The 26,217-nt window shown below is 41.0% G+C and overlaps 1 protein-coding gene across 1 annotated transcript in view; it reads right to left on the bottom strand.

Moving 5' to 3' along the window:
- Window positions 1–22,327: 22,327 nt before the first annotated feature.
- LOC127975820 (intraflagellar transport protein 43 homolog) overlaps window positions 22,328–26,217 on the bottom strand; it is a 38,853-nt gene continuing 34,963 nt past the window's right edge. The window contains exon 9 of the mRNA XM_052579818.1: window positions 22,328–23,223. Within this exon, the coding sequence (XP_052435778.1) occupies window positions 23,113–23,223 (111 nt within the window). The 3' untranslated portion in view covers window positions 22,328–23,112. The remainder of the gene's footprint in view (window positions 23,224–26,217) is intronic.

Below are 26,217 nucleotides of genomic sequence, written 5' to 3' on the forward strand. Positions count from 1 at the left end.
TTCATGAGATCATTTAATGCATTTTAAGGTGCATAACAAGGCATAATTAATGCATTAAAATGACTTTTATAGTGCATCATATATAAAGGCTTTAAGTAAAGTGGGAAAAATACAGGTACTTTCGGACTCAACGCCGCTGAAGAAGTGGGCTGCTTTCATCCACATCTAGTTTGATTGTGTGAGGAAAAATCCAGTCAGAGAATCAGCGTGAACTCTCATGTTGTGCTCTGAAGAAGAAAGGAAGCCATACAGGTTTGGAGTCAATCCTGAACTACCCCTTTAACTATCCCCTGGTGCTAAATTCAGCCGCAGGTTTTGCTCATAGTGTGATGACCACAGTTCTCCTGAAGTGATTGGAAGACAATCACAGTGCTTCCCCACATCTGCAAGATTACCCAGAAGCCTCAGCGGGAGCAAACACTGGAGAGAGAGACTTCAGAAAGTCCCTGTAATTTTCCAATCACTTGTGTTTAGGGCACATATCCGTCTCTCTGCAGCCGTTAGATCAGATGCCTTCTTTCTGTTCAGAGATGAGGGGCTGTTTGCTTGAACACATCAATACAATCAGTAAGAAACATATTTTGTGTGGTTTTCTGTGTCAGCTTATTGACTAATAGCCAAAGCCACGCAAAAGCAGTTTCAGTGTGCTTTAAACAAACTCTGAAGATTTTCAAGCTCCATGCATGTCTGATCCATTATTAAATGTATTCCCTGATGTGATTATGTTTTCAGTCATCAATGAAACTATAGAATGTATTAGTTAAATCCAGTCAGTAGATGCACTGCCAAAATCAGCAAAGAAAAGGCCTGCTAAACAGACCACTGTTAGTTCATGTGGATTTAGATTAAAAACCCACAGAGACCCAAGCATTCATATTACTAATGTATTATTATGTCACTTTATATACAGTATTGTTCAAAATAATAGCAGTACAATGTGACTAACCAGAATAATCAAGGTTTTTCGTATATTTTTTTATTGCTACATGGCAAACAAGTTACCAGTAGGTTCAGTAGATTCTCAGAAAACAAACAAGACCCAGCATTCATGATATGCACGCTCTTAAGGCTGTGCAATTGGGCAATTAGTTGAATTAGTTGAAAGGGGTGTGTTCAAAAAAATAGCAGTGTGGCATTCAATCACTGAGGTCATCAATTTTGTGAAGAAACAGGTGTGAATCAGGTGGCCCCTATTTAAGGATGAAGACAACACTTGTTGAACATGCATTTGAAAGCTGAGGAAAATGGGTCGTTCAAGACATTGTTCAGAAGAACAGCGTACTTTGATTAAAAAGTTGATTAGAGAGGGGAAAACCTATAAAGAGGTGCAAAAAATGATAGGCTGTTCAGCTAAAATGATCTCCAATGCCTTAAAATGGAGAGCAAAACCAGAGAGACGTGGAAGAAAACGGAAGACAACCATCAAAATGGATAGAAGAATAACCAGAATGGCAAAGGCTCAGCTAATGATCACCTCCAGGATGATCAAAGACAGTCTGGAGTTACCTGTAAGTACTGTGACAGTTAGAAGACGTCTGTGTGAAGCTAATCTATTTTCAAGAATCCCCCGCAAAGTCCCTCTGTTAAAAAAAAGGCATGTGCAGAAGAGGTTACAATTTGCCAAAGAACACATCAACTGGCCTAAAGAGAAATGGAGGAACATTTTGTGGACTGATGAGAGTAAAATTGTTCTTTTTGGGTCCAAGGGCCACAGGCAGTTTGTGAGACGACCCCCAAACTCTGAATTCAAGCCACAGTACACAGTGAAGACAGTGAAGCATGGAGGTGCAAGCATCATGATATGGGCATGTTTCTCCTACTATGGTGTTGGGCCTATTTATCGCATACCAGGGATCATGGATCAGTTTGCATATGTTAAAATACTTGAAGAGGTCATGTTGCCCTATGCTGAAGAGGACATGCCCTTGAAATGGTTGTTTCAACAAGACAATGACCCAAAACACACTAGTAAACGGGCAAAGTCTTGGTTCCAAATCAACAAAATTAATGTTATGGAGTGGCCAGCCCAATCTCCAGACCTTAATCCAATTGAGAACTTGTGGGGTGATATCAAAAATGCTGTTTCTGAAGCAAAACCAAGAAATGTGAATGAATTGTGGAATGTTGTTAAAGAATCATGGAGTGGAATAACAGCTGAGAGGTGCCACAAGTTGGTTGACTCCATGCCACACAGATGTCAAGCAGTTTTAAAAAACTGTGGTCATACAACTAAATATTAGTTTAGTGATTCACAGGATTGCTAAATCCCAGAAAAAAAAAATGTTTGTACAAAATAGTTTTGAGTTTGTACAGTCAAAGGTAGACACTGCTATTTTTTTGAACACACCCCTTTCAACTAATTGCCCAATTGCACAGCCTTAAGAGCGTGCATATCATGAATGCTGGGTCTTGTTTGTTTTCTGAGAATCTACTGAACCTACTGGTAACTTGTTTGCCACGTAGCAATAAAAAATATACTAAAAACCTTGATTATTCTGGTCAGTCACATTGTACTGCTATTATTTTGAACAATACTGTATGTCTTTGTAAGGCAAATTCACATTATAATTTAGAAATTTTGTCAAAAGACAACTGTTTTGATGCATTAAGATCGTTTTGAATTCGCATCACAATTCAACATATACATGCTTTTTGAAGAGTTACAGTAACTGTTATGGATACAGTCACAAAAAGTGAAGAAATGTCACTTGACAGTATTAATAAATATTCATATTAAAGCATTAATGTTTAAATGTATTTAAATATAATGTAGACATTTTAATATCCCTAATTTAGGGAGAAATGAAGTGTTATGCGCTGGTGTATGGGCAGTGTTGTGTGTGGATGAGGGCTCAGTTACAGCAGCAGTGTGTGTCTCTGACCGAGTGTGTTCCTGCTGAGCGCTGCTGATGGATGTCAGGCCGGCGCTGAGATCTGCTGGCAGCGCTTCAGCCCACGTCTTCAGACGGCAGAGGAAGTGTCACTCTCCACAGGCATGCTGGGAAAAGCCTGGAGTCCGGCGCGTCTCGCTGCTGCTGTCTTCACAACAAATCAAAGCCAAGCGGCGCGCTCCATTCAGCCCCACACTCACCCACCGGGTTCAGATTCACCGTCCACCGCTCAACAGCTGATCGGCCCAATACCTTTCTGCATTATATTTAGGAGTAGGTTATTAGTGGTGACTATAGCAAAAACACACAGTAAGAATCATGCAGTTAAACTCATAGCAAGGTATGGTAGTTTTATAAGTTGTGGCAGGGTTAGCATCATCTGAGGTCTTCTGGGGGATTGGCATCATCTCTTCTCAGATCTTTGTAAGGGTTGGATCTATCTAAATATTCATCTCCGTGCAGTCAGATCAAGAGCTGAGCTCATCTTTTTGGGAGTGCTAGCAGAGTATTTATGAGGAACTACTGAGTTGAGCTTCAGGACAGCAGTGAGCTGCACATGTCTAGACAGAAAGATCTGCACTTACTCCTGAAGCACACTTCATTTATTACTGGAGTGTTTTGCTGTTAACATGTTGATAAACTAAACAAACAAGTAAATAAATAAAAGTACAACGGTTTCCACTCACTGAAACGTTTTTTTTTTTTTTTTTTTTTTAACTGGATAACTTTAAACTTAAAATTTACATATAAAATTGATGTTTCAGTAAAACGTTCACGAAAAGGTTTTTTTTTTTTTTTCTTACTTTTATTAATCAAGGATGCATTGAATTGATCAAAAGTGAGGGTGAATACATTAATAATGTTACAAAAGATTCCTATTTCTAATAAATGCTGTTTTTTTTTTTACTTTCTATTCATCTGGGAATATAAAAAATAAAATGTGTTCAACATTGATAATCAGAAATGTGTCTTGAGCAGTAAATGATCATATTAATCTGATTTCTGAAGATCATATGACACTGAAGACTGGAGGAATGATGCTGAAAATACAGCGGAGCATCACAGAAATACATTACACTTTAACACAGATTCACACAGAAAACAGAAAACTATATTAAATTCTATTAATATTTCACAATATTACCGGCCATATAACTATTTTTACAGATCAAATATAAATAAATACAGTCTTGTTGAGCAGAAGAGACAATCTGAGAGTCAAACAGTCATGTTAATCAAGTCAGTGAATTTATCAAATTAAATGCAGACACATTTTGTTTCATGAAGATTTATTGGTAATAAAAAGAAAAATAAAGCAATGAAGCGCTTTGATTCTGTGGGCTCAGATTTCTGCTTTCACGTGAATCTATAGCATTTATTTAAAATAAAGGTTTTTCAGCATTTTTCATTATGTGAAAATAGATGATTTTATTATTGTGAATGATACTGAATTTAATTTGAAAATGCTGTATTTATTTGGTTGGTTTTTATTATTTGTTATTATTTATTAGTTTGTACTTTTTATGTTGTACTTCCAGCAAATGACCTGACCTGCTTTGCCTCTACAGGGTGAAATGCACGTCTGTTTGCTCAGATATCTCATTTCCCATGAATCTCATCTTCACAGCAGCGTCACATCAGGAAAATACCCACAATCCCAGTGTGTTTCAGTGACACCCGATGAGCGTGAACACCGGCTCGTCCTTCTGACACAGTACTTACATAAAACTGTCAGTGGTTATTCAAAGAAAGCATGTGACTTTGTGTGGAAGAAGTTAAAAGCGTGTTTATTTCACTTGTGCCATAAAAACGACATTCATTTTAGAAACTGGCAGGTTTATGAGGAGACTTGAAATGATCTGATTCAGACTCAGACTGCTGTTAAGAGACTTCATCGAAGTTTTATAAGAGTCTGTATTCAATTCAAAGGAAGAACAAATCAAATACATCCTCACGTCTCTAAATGTTATAATGTTTGGAGAACTTAAATGAGATTTGAGCATATTTCTCAAGGTCACTCAGACATTATCAGATCAATTCAATATTGTTCGACATTAGAAAACTAACAATGTTGTGTATTAACAATAAATTAAGAGTGCACCAGTGTTATTTTAGTACCATTGAAATTACAGTTTTTATTCATATTTTGTAACTATTTTTTATGTTTTATCATTTCGGTTCAAGTTTTAGGAATGCATTTTTATACAGTTTTAGTTATTTTAATACATGATTTAGTACTAGTTTAACAAAATAAAAATGGAAAATGTTTAACAGGGTTTACCCCCATAATGTATTTATTCTTTTACTTTATTCTAATCAGTGTCTTATTTTAACAGCAACATTTTAATGGTTTTAGTCTTTTTTTCTGCTTTATATTTACTTTACAGTTTTTCTGTGACTAAAATACTGATAATGCTAAAATGCATTATAATTTGTTTCATAATTAGCAGACTGTGTTGCATCTTTGTCTTGTTCTCTAAAGGCATAACAATGAATAGAAAGTATTCTCACGCATTAAAACCGTGGTTACAGTTATTCATGAAATCAGACACTGCATTATAAGGCACAATTAATGCATTATATATAAAAGATTTAAGTGCTATGGAAAGGAATTTAAACACATACAAATATCTGTCCTTGCATTGGATAACACAATGTCATTTATTTGAAGGATAGAAGCACAGACACATGCTAAAACAATTAACTAGTGTTGACAAGAGAGAAGTTTCACAATGAAGAAATGTAAAAGAATATTTAGAGGTGTTCAAATACTCAGTGTGTATGTGACTAATCACCAGGAGAACAATCAGATGTGCTTTTAAGAGTTATGTCATCAGCTGTCTTTACATGATTTCTGTCTGGACGTGTGTGTGTGTGTGTGTGTGTGTGGGAGGATGATAATAATGCCTCTAATCTTGTTACATGGCACACAGGATTGTGTTCAGTGTTAATGATGAGCGCTGCTCTCCTCCTCCGAGCTGCTTTCTTTTCATTTGTGTGCTGTCATCTCTCTGCACCGCCAATGAAATTGATGTGCCCTCTTCCCTTTAATTAAATCAAAAAGCGGGCAGGGGGCTGTGCTCCGCAGGGGGTCGGACGGGGGGGAAGGGGCCCAGCAGAACCCGTCCCATCTGTGACACCTTCAGGAAGAGCGGCGCTTCACGTTTGTTTTTCTGATTCAACAGTTCAGGCGTCTCTAGTGTTAAATATCTTATATCTATTTACTTTAAACATCTCAAAAACTAGAACATGGGAGGCAAAGCTGTGTGAGAGATCAATGTTGTGTGGAATAAAACAGAAGGAAAGAAAAAAACACATCAGCGCTGCTTCGAAACAACAGCTTTTAAATCAAATCAAGTCTTCATGTTCCCAGGCCAATCTGTTGTTGTTTGAAGGGCATCTTAATTTGAAAACTAGACATTACTGTAAAAAGTTAACAACGAGTAAATAATGTTTTGGAGAGAAGAAAGGACCTCTTTGATTTGGATATGACAGCAGTGTGGTGATGGAGAGACGGATGGTGTGTGTTTTGTGATGGAGCTGAAGCTTCGAGGATCTGTTTAGTTATTCACCGCATGCCGTAAATGAAATGACACGAGGAAGACTAAAGGACGATCTCTGAGAATGAATCCCATTTAGAGGCCGAGTCACTTCAGACGCTTTCACTGAACACTCAAGCATCACAAAAGAAACATTTACAATTACAACAATCAGCGAGAGACGCTTAGATTTGCTCTTAATCATGCCTCTGAATCAACTTACTCGCTTTAAGAATACAGGCATAAAATAAATGTATCATTTATTATAATTATAATAAACAGATTTTTTTTAATATATAAATACAAATACACACCTATATCCATCATCTTTTCAGCCCATGTGTAAACTATCTGTAAATTGCCTTTAATGCTTTAATCAAGATCTAATCTTTTTTTTTATTTCATGTTGAATATATATGTATTCTTTTAGTAATTTAGATTGCTTATTCATGCAAATAAATATGCATATTTAAATAGACCTGCTTACATGGTTTTTATGCTTGAAAGCAGGATTTTAAATCATTAATAATTGAGTGAATATACAGTCAGTTCCAAATGTAATTAGTTCTTTTTGGAGGTTTTGAATGATTGGAGTACTTACACTTTAAAATGTAGAAAAACAATCATAATAAATATATAATTTTTATTAAGTAGTTATGCCAGTCGTGATGAATTATTTCGTTGGGTAGAGACTGAACAGACTTGATTTGAAAGGTAATACTGTGTGTGTGTGTGTGTGTGTGTGTGTGTGTCGCGGTGAAACACTGACCCCTACAGCACAGCATTCACTACAGAGCACTGGACAGCATCTGACCAACACACACGCTTCACTCTTCTCTCGTGTGTTGTTATGGTGCTGCAGCTGTTTAATGTTTTCAGTCAGTTTAGATGAATCCGCAGACACATAGATGCAGTGTGTGGGTCTCAGAATGATTAAAGTGCGTGGTCCGTGTGTCCACGGCAGGACTCCTGTATCTCTGATGACTGGTGAAGTTCACAATCACTCGGGCTCTGCGCCATCATCCCGTCCTCGACTCCAGACACGCACTCTTTTAATTTGCGCTCTCTGATTAGCGGGTGATTGGCTGACAGACGCGCGCGATCCCAGCTCTCTCCTCCCAGCCTGCAACTCAATCACAGCCAATTAGCGGCTCCCCAAACACTCTCTCCTATTAGAGCGTCATCATGCGCTCATTGTGTCCTGATTTACCAAATAAATCACTCCAGAGACGCGCCTTTTCTTTTGCCTAACTTTCTTCCATAACTTTCTGTTTTTCATTGCTTTCATTTTTGCATCTTTAGTAAACGGCTTCCTTTGAAAAAAAAAAAAAAAAACATTCTCAGAAAAAATGGTACAAAAGCTGTACTAGCAGTCACTTTTCAAAGTGAACTAATATGTAGCCTTCCATTCAGGTTCAAAGGTGTTCGCTTTAGTTATGTACATTTGAGGTTCTATAATATTCATCTCTGGGGAAAAAAATAACAGTCTAAGTGTCAGCTTTGTAGCTACCTTTTTTTCTTCTTTGTTTTAGTTTTTTTTCCTAAGAGTGCAAACTTAAAGTGTGATGTATTTAGAATGAGACACAGTTTGGTGGACGTTTCTCTGGTGATTCAGCGGCTGTCCTCGCCTTTTCAAGGTTAAGAATCCGTCCAGTTTGAGACTAAAGAAAGAGTGAATTATAATAAGTGATGTCTGCTGAAGTCTCACCTGTGCGAAGCTCAATGTCAAGTCAAACGTCTCCATCATTTACAATCCTCTTCATTTCTGCATTGATACAAATGCACGTTTTTGTAGGCAGATTGACTTTCAGGACGGAGCACAGAGACAGCGAGGAAACTAGGAATCGGAGTAATTTGATTGGACGAGCAGATGATGTTGACGGACACGAGAGGAGATCAGACATGAATGCCTGAATAAATCTCACACATTCGTCCTTGGTAATGTCAATAAGATGAGCCCAAGTCAGAATAAAGAAATATAGGCTAGAAATATGCTCTCATGTATAAGGTTTTTTTTATTTTATTTTATTTCTTATTATTAAGGAAGTTAAAATACAGTTGGAATAATATCAGGGTCAATCTCTGTGACCTTTGTATGTCTGTTCATGATCGGATCCCTGAATAATGAACTAAATGAATTGTTGCATGATGTTATTCAATGCATTACTGTAATAGGCATAACATACACTAATATCAGGTAAGAACTATTTTGATACTTTCTGATTGACTGATTTTAAACATACTTAAAAATAAACCTTCTGGTTTTTATGGAGATTGTCACGGTGCATTATACAGTAATTGACTTTTCCACAAACACTCTGAAAATAAAGGTAGCTACTTTTTTGACCTTTTTTTTTTTTTTTTTTGAGCAGTGATCCCACTCAGGAAACATTTTGGGTTCCCCAATGAAAGAACCTTTTAGTGAACAACTCTTAACATAGCATTTTCTTTGTGTTAGTATGAAAATTATTTAAAAAATGTAAAGAACCTTATAAAGGCTGTGTGGATGCTTTGCTACTTCATGGAACCATCAAAGCCCATAAATAACGGCATCTCATAAGACATCTTTTGGAACAGTTTTGGAAGTGTGCATACGATGCCTCAGAATGCTGTCTATGTAGGCAGCACACAGTGTTTTGGAACAGAGCCAGTGATAAGAGTAATCAGAGCTGTGCTGGGGGCACAGTGTCACAATCTACACACGTCGAGCCTTCATCTGATCTGAGCCCGAGAGCTCACTGTCTTCACAGAAACTCACTGGACAGAGCACTGCGTGAGACCACCGGAGCACCGAGGGTCCAGACAGAGACGAAGCCGCTCTGACAGTACCATGGGATTCAGGGGAAATAGTGTGCCTTTTGTTCTGATTAAATATTGTACCTCAACAATTATATTTTTGCTCTGATATGACTCGATATGATTCTTACAATGAGAGAATAAGAATTTCAAAATGTTATTTGAAACTCAAAAAATTTAAAATTAAATAAAATTAAATAAAAACAGTTAAAAAATAAATCAAAAGCACATTATATTCATATTTAATGTCATAATATTAACCAAATCATTTTGAATATCGCCAGCCCGTGGCGAACATCACTAATTCGAAAATACCTAAATACATTTCTGTACATTTAAATAGTGTAGTGAAAAATAAACTTCACTACTTATATTAATATTCATATAATATTTATTAATTTCCTTCCTTTTTTTAAGTAATACCCATGAAGGTTTCTTTAAAAATATATGCAGTACTTTTAAATGAAATAGTAGTGAAAATAACATTTAATAAATGAATGATTATTAGCCTATAGTATGTATTAATATTCATACTATTGTATTACTTTATATTAATTATACTCATATAACTATTAAGATGTTTATGGTATTTTGTTCATGTGTGTTATGTCCTTTATACAGGACAACACTGTTAAGAATGGGAGGGATGTCAGAGTTCTGGATAAGGCTACGGATCCAATATTCTGTGTGTATTGAAATATATATTACAAAGCTTCTATCCAGTATTCTTAATGTCTATGTTGTAAATATTGCTAATATAAGTGGAAGTGCAGTGGAGAAGCTGAGTCCAGTTGCTGTGGGCAGCTTGGAGCCTCCACCCAGCTCAGTTTACCATCCAAATGAAAGCGTCTCACCAGTCCAGATCCAAGAGCTTCTGTCATTGCCGTCCAATAATGGAATGACCTCCCAAACACAGTGAGAACCAGACGAGGGTCTGCCAGCACACCTATTCAAAAACAAGTTAATACTGCTCTACTTCTGACTGACTGTGTGTCCAAACAGATCCTAGCAGCCTCTCTCCTGTTTATCTCCGTCTTCATTCACACACAGACCGCAAGTGCAACCAGCAACCGATGGATGAAAAACAGTTTAGTTCTTTATTTTCCTTCTTCAGGGACTCGTCACAATGCAGTGGAACAGTCTTGAGATGTTGAGAAATGATATTGTCCTGTGTCTGGGTCATAGAGGGAGGAGCCCAAACATGGGTTTTTAAATGGCAGACCCTAAAACTTTCATTCGCAGACGTTAATGTATGTGCCTTACAACAAGGAAACAAGAAAGAGGAACTAAACAAAACTACAAACTTAAAGTCCTCAAAACAAGAACAGAAAGACATGAATATTGGAACACTGTAAAAAAAAAAAGTTTTAAAAAGAATTTTAAACTAAAAAAATGTACTCATGATTTACCAAAGCATTTTTTTTTTGTTATGTGATGGAAATGAATAAAAAATGAGCTTATATATATATATAACAAAACAAACAGAACAAACAAAAACTAAATAATTCAATACATTTACAATCCCTTGGCACTTCATTTGAAACCCAAACATTTCTTAACCTGATGAAGTAGCTCAAACAAAAGGAAGTGTTTGGTCAGTTATCGGTGAGTTTTGGAGGATAGTCAGTAAGGAGAGAGACAGCAGCAGACGTGGAGGTGGACGTTACCTCGCTGGTTTTAGGAGGTGAGTCCGGCCAGCTGGCACCGGCGTCTCACAATGGAAGTGTTTGGATTTAGAGGAACACAGAGAGACCCCGGCAGACGCACCACAAGGGTCCGGGACCCTCTCAGCACGCCTCTGTAGGGCTGCCCGGACCCCCGCTGGCTCAGGACAGATGGAGCGGCCGACCCCGGAAGCCAGGAGGGAGGAGAGGCTTGACACACAGGAAGGAGAATGGCAGCGGCCGCAGATGCCAGAGGAAGCTGAACTGCAGCAGGTGTGTGATCAACCTCACGCTTCGCTTCATACCGGCCTGCTTTCTGATACCAGACAGAACGCCAGTCACAGCTCTCAGACCCCGCCGGACGCTGGGTCAGGGCACTGTTATACCACTGTTTATTATACTGCCACCACGAGAGAGTATTTGTCACACTTCGAATCCTCAGTACGTCATTGCATTTCATCAAGGAAATCAAACTGTTCATTTATTTTAAAGTCAACCTGAATCCAAGACAGAACTTGATTGCATTCATCAGGAATTGATTAGAGGGTAAAAGCAGGTGGCTGAAAAATAAGAGGCTTAGTGATGAAATGGAAAGTAATGCAAGAACAGGTGTAAAGTGTGTAAAATGTTACTTAGGCTCATTAGAAATATGTGCCTCTACCTACATTTCTTCAAAATAGAATGAACACTAGAGGCAGTAAAACACAGACAACGTTTGCTCCTTTTCACACGAAGTATGTTTTACAGGGTAAGCCAACATTTTGCACAATCCTATGCACTTTACAAAATTGTTTACATGCGGTGAGATTTGAAAACTGATACTAACTGAACATTAGCGTCACATATACAGCTTCACGTGTATAGATTTTCTTGGTAGCCAAAGCGATACAGTGTTGTGCACTTGTAAAGTGAAGTACTCTAGTACAAATCGACAAAACTACAGTTTGACAAAACATCTCATACCTGCATAGAAGGAAGATATATAACAGGGTTGCATCACTGAGTGTGTTTTTCTATCACTTTTGCATTCGTTGACACTATCAGGCATTACCGTGTAGCGACATTCTTCAGACATTTGAATTCTGAGCCAATGTAATAAAATGTGGACATGGTTACAAAGTGATCATGCTTTTTAGTGCCTCTCATGTGATATTTTACTTTACTGTGAAACATGCAATAGGTATGTAATATCAGTTTTGTAGAAACAGTGCCACAATAACATATATTTAATAAGCCAGGCTTGCGAAAAAGTAAAAATGTGTTAAAATGATTAATGCATTTACAGGTTCATCTCAATAAATTAGAATGTTGTGGAAAAGTTAATCTATTTCAGTAATTCAACTCAAATTGTCAAACTTGTGTATTAAATAAATTCAAACAGCAAACAGACTGAAGTAGTTTAAGTCTTTGGTTCTTTTAACTGTGATGATTTTGGCTCACATTTAACAAAAGCCACCAATACACTATCTCAACAAATTAGAAATATGGTGACATGCCAATCAGCTAATCAACTGAAAACACTTGCAAAGGTTCCCTGAGCCTTCAAAATGGTTTCTCAGTTTGGTTCACTAGGCTACACAATCATGGGGAATACTGCTGATCTGACAGTTGTCCAGAAGACAATAATTGACACTTTTCACAAGGAGGGAAAGCCACAAACATTCATTGCCAAAGACCAAAGAAGCTGGCTGTTCACAGAGTGCTGTATCTAAGCATGTTAACAGAAAGTTGAGTGGAAGGAAAAAAGTGTGGAAGAACAAGATGCAAAACCAACCGAGAGAACCACAGCCTTATGAGGATTGTCAAGCAAAATAGATTCAAGAATTTGAGTGAACTTCACAAGGAATGGACTGAGACTGGGGTCAAGGCATCAAGAGCCACCACACACAGACGTGGTAAGGAATTTGCAGAACCACAGACAATGTCAGAGGCGTCTTATCTGGGCTAAGAAGAAGAAGAACTGGACTGTTGCCCAGTGGTCCAAAGTCCTCTTTTCGGATGAGAACAAGTTTTCTATTTCATTTGGAAACCAATGTCCCAGAGTCTGGAGGAAGGCTGGAGAAGCTCATAGCCCAAGCTGCTTGAAGTCCAGTGTTAAGTTTCCACAGTCTGTGATGATTTGGGGTGCAATGTCATCTGCTGGTGTTGGTTCATTGTGTTTTTTGAAAACCAAAGTCACTGCACCCGTTCACCAAGACATTTTGGAGCACTTCATGCTTCCTTCTGCTGACCAGCTTTCTGAAGATGCTGATTTAATTTTCCAGCAGGATTTGGCACCTGCCCACACTGCCAAAAGCACCAAAAGTTGGTTAAATGACCATGGTGTTGGTGTGCTTGACTGTCCCGCAAACTCACCAGACCTGAACCCCAGAGACAATCTATGGGCTATTGTCAAGAGGAAGATGAGAAACAAGAGACCAAACAATGCAGATGAGCTGAAGACCACTGTCAAAGAAACATAGGCTTCTAGACAGTGTCACAAACTGATCACCTCCATGCCACACATAATTTAGGCAGTAATTAAAGCAAAACAAGCCCCAACCAAGCATTGAGTACATGTACTGTAAATGAACATACTTTCTAAAAGGCCAACAATTCACAAAAAATGTAGTGAATGTATATTATTCTAATTTGTTGGGTTTTTGTTAAATGTGAGCCAAAATCATCAAAATTAAAAGAACCAAAGACTTAAACTACATCAGTCTGTGTGCATTGAATTTATTTAATACACGAGTTTCACAATTTGAGTTAAATTACTGAAATAAATGAACTTTTCCTCAACATTCTAATTTATTGAGATGCACCTGTAATGCAGTTGCCTATCTCAGACCTGTCTATTATAATTCAGTGATATAGCCCTAAAACTCAAGATATCAGGGCATGAAATTACACTGTATGGTTTTTTATCTTGTAATATAGTTTATCATAATATCACATATCAATATCATACCAGCAAGAGTGCTGTATCCTGAATATCTGCAAGATTTTTGCTTAGTCTCACAAATAAAAATGTTTATACTTTTTGCATGAAGTATGCTTCTGGTCCATATACTGTGTAGCTTCACTGTTTATCAGGTTCTCATCTGATATCACTTGCAGATGATGGTGCTCTGATCTCTTGACTCGCATTGCTTTGCAACTTTTTATGCGTCCATGTCAAGCATACAGCCATGCGCAGCCCTGACCTCTACATGCTCTCACATGCAAACGGCGTCTCCTATCCATCCTGCTTTATTGCCACCAGCGGCAGGACAGACGGTCCACCCTGCGCAATCGGTTGCAGCCGAATGACTCCAGTGATGGAGAGGGTTTATAGGAGGGCAGCGTGCTGGAGACCACCTTGACCCGTCCCTCCGCAGACCCCAGATCCCGACACCCTGCTCACCTCAGCTCTTGAGTTATTATCATAATTTCTCATGGCTCCATGTTTTACAGAATGTTTTGTGTTTTATTGCTTGAGAATCAGAGGCAGGAGCGGCAGCAAGCGCCGGCGTGATAAGAAAAGCAGTCATGTGAAAAATGAAAGGGGCCACATGTCCGGCAGAGAGAGGAGTGAGGGTCAAATAATATAATACATGACAAATGCACCGGCGGTATTTCATGTTCAATGTGAAATGCACACACAAACACACGCACACCAAATTCACATAAAAAAAAGTCAAAAGATCAAAAGACAAAACAGATCTTTTTATCTCATAGTTATGACTTGTTAATTTTAGAATCTCATGACCCTGCATATAAGCGGTTATAAGTATAAGCAGTTTGGAGAACAGATGGATGGATAGAACCTTTTCACAATTACGACAATGTCATAATTGAGACTTTTTGCCAGATAATCGCATCTCATTTTTATCTCATAATTGTGACATACTGTAATATTTTTTTATTTTTGTATAATAATGGTTTCATCTCATAACTATGTCTATTTAATAATTCAAAATTTTGATCTATGAACTATGATCTCGATATTTTGACTATAGTCTTTATTATGACTTTTTATCTCAAAATTGTTAATTGGTTACCTTCTCATAATTGTGACTTGGTAAGTCATAATTGTGATTTTCTGTCATGATCTCATTATTGTGACAAATTATCTCATAATTTTTGTTACAATTGTAACTTTTTTTATTTCATAACTGACTTGGAATTTCATAATGTCCATGTTGTCATAATTGTGACTCATAATTTATGACTGATGATTTAAACTTTTTATCTCATAATTGTGACGTGTTATCATTTCAACATCACACTGATGACTTTTTATCTCATTAATATGGGGTTTTATGTCATTATTTTCAACTTTTTTATTTAATAATAGTAAATATAATAAAGATCAAAAGACAGATGCTAAACTGGTGACTGGTGTTTTTCATTTATTTTTATTTGATTCAGTCTCTATATTTTGATGTGATGTCACTTCACCACATTCATTTCTCAGTTTGTTGTACGAAGAGATTGTGTTGCTTTTTTGTACTCTTTCATGATTTCTGGAGGTAGAAATGTTTGGACCCTGTTTATTATAAATTAACGAAAAAAAGAAAAAAAAACAGCTGGATATTCTTCAACCATCGTTTGTGTTTTACATGAGAAAGAAAACCATACAAGGACATGATGGTAAGAAAACGATGAAAGAATTTAAAATTTTAGGTGATCGATCACTTTAAACATGAACTGCTGGTTTCTGGCAGACAAGAAAAGCTAAAGCTTTCACACACTTTACCTCATAAAAGTATCTACACAGTGTGACTGGATGGCACAAGTTTGCATTGAATAAATGTTCATTTGTACAACAAAGTTGGAGCAGTTCAGAATGAGCTGTTTTTACAGTTTACAGTAGTTTCAAAAAATGCTCTTTTCTGAGTTCTGAAAATTACGATATGTTTCCAAAATGAATGTCTGTATTATCACTAAAGATCAAGGACAGTTTGATTCCTTGTGACAAGAGTCTCAGTGCATTAATGGCCCCGATGTATCTACATGTACTGTATGAAGTCATGTGCTTTCTTGCAGCCAAAGCCAGTGAGGAATCAAACAATACGGCCCCTATAAGAGGTCAGGACCTGAGGCCCAGCACGCGGTCAGGTACGTATAAGCGTGTGCTCATAACATCTTGTGACTTCCACGCTTGGTCACGTCTGTCTGCACCCCTCACTCTCCCATATCTCTCAATCTGCACATTTTCTTACACTTTAATTACACGGCCATATATTGCTCTGGGACATTTGGATGGGCCATACTGAGAGCAGATCAGATGGAGGAGCTTCTGTCACCACCCAAACATATTAGAATGGCACCAAAGCCAATTATCTCCATTCTGAACGACAATTAAGCATCCGACTCCATCCAAACACATGATTCCAGACCCAGGGAGCTCCGGCAGCTTCACTTTTAGGACCAGAGGGCATTTTTAATAAAAATGTATTAATTCCCCCTGGTTTGTTTTACTAGCTATGAGAATGAGAGACAGGATGAAAATATATTCTTCTGATTAATAGGTCAAGAGTTTTTTTTCATTTTTTTTTTTCATTTTCTTTTCTTTTTTCATCAAGTATACATAAATTTAATAGAATAAGAAACAGAAGTTACAATAAAGACATGATGTTGCAAAATATATCAAAATTTCAAATAAATGCTGTTCTTCTGAACTCTCTATTCATCTGTGAATCCTAAAAAACAAAATGTATCAGTTTCCACAAAAATATTGTGCAGTACAACTGTACAACATTGATAATAATCAGAAATGTTTCTTGAGCAGTAAATCATCATATTAAAAAGAGATTCCTGAAGATCATGTGACACTGAAGACTGGAGTAATGATGCTGAAAATACAGCTGCACATCACAGAAATAAATTACACTTTAACAGAGATTCACACAGAAAACAGTTAATTTTATTTTATTTTGCGATACTTTCTCCCCGATGAGAGGGCGCGACGCGCTGCCTGTCTTTCTCTGAGGAGATTGATGTGGAAAGGCGTCGATGAGCTCGCCAGTTGCACAAGCACCAGTTACACAAGCATATTATGCCTAATATTATAATAAGCAGCATTAATGAAGAGTGGAGCTCACGCAATCGGCTCTCGGGGGGGCTGATTGTGCTTTTCTCGCTGTTAAGCAGTCCGCTCTCGCCGGGCACGCTCCGAGGAGTGTGTCCGTACCTGCGATCTTGATGTTGCGGTCGCGCTGTTGCTGAGGCACGGCAGCGACCGCAATAGCAGGAATCACACATGATCTGGCGAACGGGTTGGAGACGGCTCAGCCAATCTCCACCCATGTTCTCTAGATCTAGACCTCGTTCTCGAGGCTTGGAAACCAGCTCGGCGGTTTCTTCACCCTCTGAGACAGCTGGCTGCTGATGCATGCTCTTTAGCCGGGCACGCTCCGAGGAGTGTGTCCGTGCGTGCGATCTTGCAGTTGCGGTCGCCCTGTTGCTGAGGGACGGCGGCGACCGCGATCCACCCGTGTTCACTAGATCTAGAGCTCGTTCTTGAGGCTTGGCGCTTCGTGGCGCTACCCGCGCTATGTTTTTTTAGGGGCTGCTGGGTGGAGCAGTCCCAACTGTGTTCCAGCCCCTCGTGCCGGGGTGTCACTTTTGTACTCCGCAGACACTAGAGTCTGAGTGGCGCTCCAAGGCTGAAGGCATCTAGTGGAAAGCAGTTCTATGGACCGTTGTTTTCGCTGGATAGCCTTCATCATAACGTCCTGACGCCTAAGGGCTAGGACGTTTTGAGGGCCAGCTCCCTCTGGGGAAGAGAGGTGTACTCCGCATTACATGGTGCCCGTCTCTCCTCAGTGCCCTCAGGAAATTGTTCTGCCAAACCTGCCGGTGTTCCAGGGCGCAGCGATTTCCGGCGAGCGCTTCTCTCTTAGGAGGTCACATGGCAGTGTGGGAGCCCCTGCCAAGTGTACTTCACGGGGTCCTGCCCCGAGCAGGCTCTGGTCTAGTCTTCCTAGCAGACGACATGGCTCTGAGGACCGTCGTTTTTAGGAGACTTCAGCAACGAGAGTCCTAATGCTGCAGCTCAGGACCTCGGAGGGCAGGCCCCTCTGGGGAAGAGCAGTGTACACCGCATTACACGGTGCCCGTCTCTCCTCAGTGCCCTCAGGAGATCGATCTGCCAACCTTGCCGGTGTTCCAGGGCGCAGCGGTCTCCAGCGAGTGCCTCTCTGAGTTACTGCCCGGAAACGTAGCGATGCTAAGAGGTTCTGGAAACCTCCTGGGAGGTTTCCAGAGCAGCTAGTTTGGCCATCTCTTGCCGGTGCGCTGCTTCAGGGCACCGAGCTAATTGCTCTTATGCCACCAGAGATCAGTCTTGAGAGGCTGATTCCCTTAGTAGACTGGCAGTGGAAAAATACCAAATGTGTCTCAGTGGGTCCTGCGCACTGTAGTGAGAGGCCACAGAATCCAGTTCTGGTGGGCCCCAAGCAGGCTCTGGTAATGGAACAGAAGGTGTTTTCTCCTTGGGTTGCAGAGTCTGGGTCCTACAGCCGGTACTTCACTGTTCTGAGGAAGGATGAGGTGTTGTGTCCTTTTTTTTTTTTTTTTTTTTTTTAGATCTGTGCTTTTTGAACCTCTCAGTCAGGGGACTGAAGTTCAGCATGCCTGCACAGGCCAAGTCCAAGGACTGGTGTGTTAAGATCTATCAAAAAGATGCACTTATCTCCATCATTCTTCATCGGAAGTTCCTGAGGTTTATTTTTGGGGGCAAAAGCCTACCAATACGGATCTTCCACTTGCCTTGTACTCTCATCCCAGACTTTCACGACTCAACCACATTGACGATTCTCGCTCACATGAAAGAGCTGGGGTTAAGACTTAACGCAATGAAAAGTGTGGTTTCTCCAGTACAGAGAACCACTTATATGGGCATCGTGTGGGATTCGACCATGATGCAGGTGCTGGGAGCTCCTTGTAGCCGCGTGATGCTAGCGACGGACACGTCCCTCACGGGCTGGGGTGCGGTCATGAGTGGCCACCCTGCCCGCGGTCTGTGGAGTGGTCGCCATCTGACATGGCACATCAACTGCCTGGAGATGCGGGCTGTGCTTTGTGCACTTCCTTATTTTCTCCCAGACCTAAAAGGTCACCATGTATTGGTGCACACCGACAAACACAGCGGTGGTCTCTTACATCAACCACCAAGGAAGTTTGCACTCACAGCGTTTATACAATTAGCGTACCAGATCCTTGTGTGGGCCCAGGACAAATTCCTCTTGCTCAGAGCAGATCACATTCCTGGGCATCTTAATATGGGAGCAGACATGGCGACTTCACACCAAGGTGATTGGAGTTGGAGAGGTTGGCCAGACTCGAGAGACATCGCAGTGTCCTCTCTGGCTTCCTCTGACTCATCCAGCTCCGCTGGGGCTGGACGTCATGGTACAGACATGGCCGAGGCTTCATAATTTTTCCCCCGATTGCTCTGCTTCCGGGAGTTCTGCAGAGAGTGCGCCGGGATGGAGTCCAGATGCTGTTAGGAGCCCTGTTCTGGCCGGGCCGGGTATGGTTCCTGGGCCTGATTTCTCTTTTTGACGGCACTCCACGGGAGGTTCCCGTCAGGAGAGATCTCCTCTTGCAGGCAGAGGGTGCACCCCCGCATGGAGCTTAGAGGCTGTAAGTGTGGTCTCTGAGGAGCCACAACTCTTAGCGTCCGGTCTCTCAACCGAGGTTCATTCTCCAATCCAGAGCTCCCTCAATGAGGAAACTGTATGCCTTGAAGTGGAAGCTTTTCACTTCTTGGTGCGGAGACAGCCAGCTCGACCCAGTTAACTGCCCGGTTGGTACAGTGCTGGAGTTCCTGTAGGCTCTCCGTAGGGTTGACCCACTACACCCATTGGACGGGTTGTCCTCGATTTCTGTCAGGTTCCTTCTCCTTTTCTTGCTTTAGCTGTGCTCTTCCACACTAGGCAGAGATTTGAAAGTCTGGCGGCCTGGGCATTCTCATTCCCCATTCATTCTCGAAGCAGCTCGAGTTCCTGAAGAGGAACGTCTAAGGTTACGTATGTAACCCTGGTTCCTTGAAGGAAAGAGATGCTGCGTCGCGGTGCCACACTTCCGGCATTTCTGGTCGGCACTTGCTTCATCCTTTGAGGCTGATTACCGGCTTTGCCGTTTATGCTTTTATGCTTCCTGTACTCTGTTGTCACCCGCCTATGACGTCTCGCCCTTCCATTGGACTGATTATACATGTTATTCAGAGACGTCACGCTGGACGCGTTCCCCATTCGTTCTCGACGCAGCGTCTCATTTCTTTGAGGAACCATGGTTACATACGTAACCTTATACGTTTTTCTTGCATGAAATAATCACTTGTCTTAAATAAATACTTCTAAAAATAAAAATTCTATCATCACAATATTTCATAGAGCTTTTGGGGAGAAAGAGGCTAAAATGTATGTTTATCCTCACTGTCAATTGCCTTCTCTGACATTGCTCACAAATAATGTGTTTTTACAAAGTTGCACGTTTGCGTACATGTTTTTGTTGAGTATCATATTTGATCCATCAGGCTTTTATGGCTCATATATTCGGATATGGTGTGAATATGAAGTAAAGAAAAGCTAAATTTTATTATTTTAGAAAAACATGCAATTTAATGCAGATATGTTATATGTTGCTTTTACTGTAAATCAATTAGATCTTTCTAACAGTGCAGCAGATACTGACATAAACTGATGTGAATATGAGTCTGTGCTCTATATCTCCAGTAATGTGTGTCAGTAAGATGAGATGTAAATGATCCGCACATATAATGCAGTGATTAAGATCTGAAGAAATAAATGCTCCTCAGAAGATGTGAGATGTTCTGGAGGCTTGTGAAGATCATTCCTCCGCTGAGGAACAGTGAAAGTAAAGCTTCTGGAAACAAACGCTCCTCAAAAGATCCTGAGGATCAGATTTGAGACTTTAAAACATGATTGATGTAGAATCAAGTAAAGCTGAGCTGCTTCAGTCCAGTAAGAGTTCATCTGGAGATATTACTGACCTTATTCTGACCTTTACTTGATCACAATCAGACAAGATTTGAGTCGAGCTGAAGCTGGACACTTCTACAGTTACACTAGAAGAGCTGTGACTCTATCAATCACAGACAGACGACCTGCAGGAGATGAGTGTGAAACAAGTTTAACAGTAAAGTTTTGATTGTGTTGAGGTCTTAGAAAATTTGAGCATTATTAAATAAGATGCAGTGGCACTCATAAGGTTAAAAGTCACACAGTAAACAGGACAGAATGATAAAATTTTGGTGCTGCATCTCTATAATAAGCTATAATCTTCAGAAGAGATGCAGTACAGTGGAGCTGCACAGAAAGCAAGATGGAGAGAAATAAAACAACAGAGAGAGAGAGAGAGTGAGAGAGAAAGAAAGAAAGAGAGAGAGAGAGAGAGAGAGAGAGAGAAAGAGAGAGAGAGAGGGGTGACTTTGAAGAGCTGGACTGAGTCTTGTGCCAAGCATCTCTCTCTCTCTGTCACCTAATCCTCAGTCCGACGGGTCGGTTATGGGAGCGTTTGGTTGAGGCGGGTCAGTTACCCGCTATCACAGGGCTTTAATCTGAGCGGCCGCCTCCTAAACTGGCTGTGAGCGTGGTGCCAGGCGCTGGCATCCCTGAGAGAGACAGCTAGAGGTTGTCTGTACATGGATGGGCACTTCACAGCTCGGTGGGGGGGGAGGAAGGGGCATCGTGGCAGCTGCTCGGGGCATATGGGCAGAATTCATTAAAAGCGCCCAAAAAAGCTGATGTGAGGAGAGAGACAGAGAGACGAAGTACAGCAAGAGTGTTTCTGTGTGTGTGGATGTGTCCATGTACATCACAGGTTCTTAAGAAACGTCTTGCATCACACTTGGAAGCTGTGCTAGACCTGGAGCCAGCGTTAGTTTATTATCTTTGATAGGTTACACTTTATTTTTATTTTTATTTTCCACTTCAGACATTCTACTAACTATAATAAGTAACTTTGCAACTACATGTGAACTAACTCTCAGAGTAGACTGTTAGGTTAGGTTTAGGGTTAGCAGAATAAGTTGACATATACTAGTAATGTTTCTCATAGTCAGTATGTTGTAGACCCGTCATAATAAAGTGTGAGCAGATATTAAACAGACAGTCTGATACTCTAATGACTGCTAGCTGACACATAGTTGTAAAGTTACTTACTGTTAGTAGAATACCTGAAGTGGACTATCAAATAAAATGTTACCCTTTGATATATTATTATAGTATATTTAGAAAAATAATTACATTTTATACTTTGTTTACATTTTAATTAAAGTTTTAACAATGTTTTTGTGCTTTTGCCATTTATGTATTTTTTATTTAAACAGTCTTTCTATATTTAGGTTTAAATTTCTTTTTTTCTTTTATTCTATTTCAGCTATATTTTAGTTATTGAAAACAATTGTATTAGTCTTATCAATAACGACACTGTGTAGAACATGCTATTTCTACTGTTTTTATTTTCAGTCTGCTGGTCAAATCCTCATTTAACCTTTTAACCATTTACAGTTTTTCTCCATGGATTTCACACGTCTCCAAACTCAAAACAGTTAACAGTGATCTGAAAACTTAATAATTTTCCTAAACAGACTGAACGTTTTCATTCATTTCATACAAATGACTGTAAAAGACTGATCTGTAGTTTTCAGGAAACTTAGTTGGCAGTTCTTGCTGCACAAACAGATCTGAAGTTTTTTTTTTTTTTCTCAAAGGTGATAACAGGTGTTTCATTTAGTTTAGATATACAGTACACTATATATGTAAAACAAAACTTCCTGTTGAAGTATTGCAATAAACATTTATTTTCATTAGAATATTTGTGCATCTACAGCTAAATGTGTAATGTGTTTTATAATAAATAGGGAACACATCTATAGATTTGATATTAATATTTCATTTTAATAATTGCATTATTAGGAAAAATTGCCGTGCTTCATTTTGCAGTAAAGCTGAACTGTTTGGTTAAGGCTGTGTTAAATGTTTTGAGAACAAGTCCATTGGAGACAAGTATCAAATCGATTGAGAAAAACGGTAAAAACAAATACATAGTATACAAAATACATACTGATTATCATAAAAAAAATAATAATAATGAAACATTTCAGTTTGAACTAATGCTTATGAATGAATTCATGAGATGTAAAGGTTTCAAACACATATCTCTGATGAAACACATTCAACATGAACAATATTTTCCCATCTAAACACATGACGTGTAAATCCATCCTCAGGCCACAGGAAGTGGAGACTGATCTTCTCGCTCTCCTTGATCCCATTCTGTCTGGAGTTCAGAGGAGACCTCGGTGAACAGATGATCCCAATCCCAGCCCGCGTCCTCCTGCACAGACACCACCAGACCACAAACACAGTCCATTTAAACCTAGAGTTCCTCTTCAGGAACTTGAGCTGCGTCGAGAACGTTTGGGGAACGCGTCCAGCGTGACATCTCTGAATAACATGTATAATCAGTCCTAAAGGAAGGGTGAGACGTCATAGGCGGGTGACGTCAGAGACCAGGAAGCATAAAAGCATGAGTGGCGAAGCCGGTAATCAGCTTTGTGCCTTCAGCAAGCGCTCTGTGTGTGTGTCAGTCGCTATCTGTTTCTGAGTCTTATTTAGTGTCGTTTGTCCACTGATAAACTCCATTGTCAAAGCCTCAATCAAAGAGAAGTTTTGGGCGAGAGCAGGCAGCGCTCAGGCTGTGTGTTTTTACCTACGAAAAAAAAAAAAAGGGTAGGGACACACGCAGCTCGTGTGTTGTCTGCTTGAGAGTTAAGTGCGCAGTCTCAGCTCTCGAGGGAGTTGACGGCTGTGAAGCGAGCCTTTGCTTCACTCTCAGAAGGCTCTCTTTGAGGAGAGAGCTTTCACTGGCGTTTCTCGCGGTGCCAGTCCCGCTTTCGCCGAGGCGAAACGATGGTTGTGCTCGCGGGACTCGCTTTCGGATCTGCTGGAAGGAATGTAAGACGGGCAAGTCCCTATCTTCTTTCTTAGCCACCAGATCCAGCGCCCGCTATCGGTGGTCGGAAGCCCGCATTTGCGGTACTTTATCCCAGATGAGAGGGCGCGACGGCGCTGCCTGTCTTTCTCTGAGGAGATTGATGTGGAAAGGCGTCGATGAGCTTGCCAGTTACACAAGCACCAGTCACACAAGCACCATTTACACAAGCATATTATGCCTAATATTAACATAAGCAGCATTAATGAAGAGTGGAGCTCGCGCAGTCAGCTCTCGGGGGGCTGACTGTGCTTTTCTCGCTGTTAAGCGCTCCGCTCTCGCCGGGCACGCTCTGAGGAGTGTGTCCGTGCATGCGATCTTGCGGATTGCGGGAATCGCACATGATCTGGCGAATGGGTTGGAGACAACACATCCTATCTCCGCCCGTGTTCACTAGATCTAGAGCTCGTTCTCGAGGCTTGGAAACCAGCGCTGCGGTTTCTTCGCCCTCTGAGACAGCTGGCTGCTGCTGCTGCTGCATGCTCTCTCGCCGGGCACGCTCAGAGGAGTGTGTCCGTGTGTGTGATCTTGCGGTTGCGGTCGCGCTGTTGCTGAGACACAGCGGCGACCGCAATAGCGGGAATCGCACATGATCTGGCGAACGAGTTGGAGACGGCTTGTCCTATCTCCACCCGTGTTCACTAGATCTAGAGCTCATTCTCGAGGCTTGGAAACCAGCGCTGCAGTTTCTTCGCCCTCTGAGACAGCTCGCTGCAGCATCCATCTTTCTCTGAGGAGATTGATGTTGTTTGTGTGACTGAGTAGCATAAAATAATATACATACACACACACACACATATATATATATATATATATATATATATATATATATATATATATATATATATATATATATATATAAAAGACATGAGCGCTGCCGAGGCAACGCGTGTATTACATGGTTTCATTTTTATGTGTTTTTTCTACACCAGACTGTGTTGACTAGTCTGGTTGCTGACTACATTTAATTCTAAGGAATAAAATGACATATTTATCTGGCTATGTGAAGTTAGATGTACAGGGGCTCTAGGGATGTGATTTCTTGTGTGAGAACACGTGTGTACCTCTCTTCCTCTGAGGAGGTTGAGGCGGTCAGGGGCTGCTGGGCGGAGCAGTCCCAACCATGTTCCAGCCCCACGTGCCGGGGGTGTCACTTTTGTACTCCGCAGAAGCTAGAGTCGAAGGCTTCTAGTGGAAAGAAGTTCTACGGACCGTTGTTTTCGCTGGAGAGCCTTCATCATAACGTCCTGACGCCTAGGACATTTTGAGGGCCAGCTCCCTCTGGGGAAGTGTTATACACCGCATTACATGGTGCCCGTCTCTCCTCAGTGCCCTCAGGAGATCGTTCTGCCAACCCTGCCGGTGTTCCAGGGTGCAGCGATCTCCGGCGAGTGCTTCTCTCAGTTATTGCCCAGAAACGTAGCGGTGCTGAGAGGCTCGCTACCTCTACGGAGGTCTCTAGAGCAGCTAGTAAGGTCGTCCCCTGCCGGTCCACCACTTCAGGGCACCGAGCTAGTGGCTCTAGGCGCACCAGAGGCCAGTCTCGTGAGACTGGTTCCCTTAGGAGGTCACAGGGCAGTGTGGGAGCTCCAGCCAAGTGTACTTCTTGGGGTCCTGCCCCGAGCAGGCTCTGGTCTAGTCTTCCTAGAAAGAAGAAAAGTGTGCTTTCTCCAGTTCAGAGAACCACTTATCTGGTATGTCACCTGCCCGGATCGAGTCGATCCTCACTGCAGTCGCGAGAGTGAGAGAAGGCTTGTCACTCACTGTCAAGCAGTCACGGAGATTGCTGGGTCTGATGGCAGCTGCGTCTAACGTGAATACTATTGGCTTGCTGTACATGAGACCCCTACAGTGGTGGCTCAAGACCAAGGGGTTCTCCCTGAGGGGAAACCCACTTCGCATGCTTAAGATCACACGGCGCTGCCTACGTGCCGTGGATATGTGGAGGAAGCCTTGGTTTTTGTCCCAGGGATGCGCCCCTCACCGGCTGGGGTGCAGTCATAAGTGGCCACCCTGCCCACGGTCTGTGGAGTGGTCGCCATCTGACATGGCACATCAACTGCCTGGAGATGCTGGCCGTGCTTTGTGCACTTCGTTATTTTCTCCCAGACCTAAGAGGTCACGATGTGTTGGTGCGCACCAACAACACAGCGGTGGTCTCTTACATCAACCATCAAGGAGGTCTGCACTCACGCCGTTTATAAAACTAGCATACCAGATCCTTGTGTGGGCCCAGGACGAATTCCTATCACTCAGAGCAGTTCACATTCCTGGGCATCTTAATATGGGAGCAGAAATCCTGTTGAGGCAGGGGCCAAGGCCCGGGGTATTGTGGCT

The sequence above is a fragment of the Carassius gibelio genome, chromosome B17 (assembly GCF_023724105.1).
Source record: "Carassius gibelio isolate Cgi1373 ecotype wild population from Czech Republic chromosome B17, carGib1.2-hapl.c, whole genome shotgun sequence".
Taxonomy (NCBI): Eukaryota; Metazoa; Chordata; class Actinopteri; order Cypriniformes; family Cyprinidae; genus Carassius; species Carassius gibelio.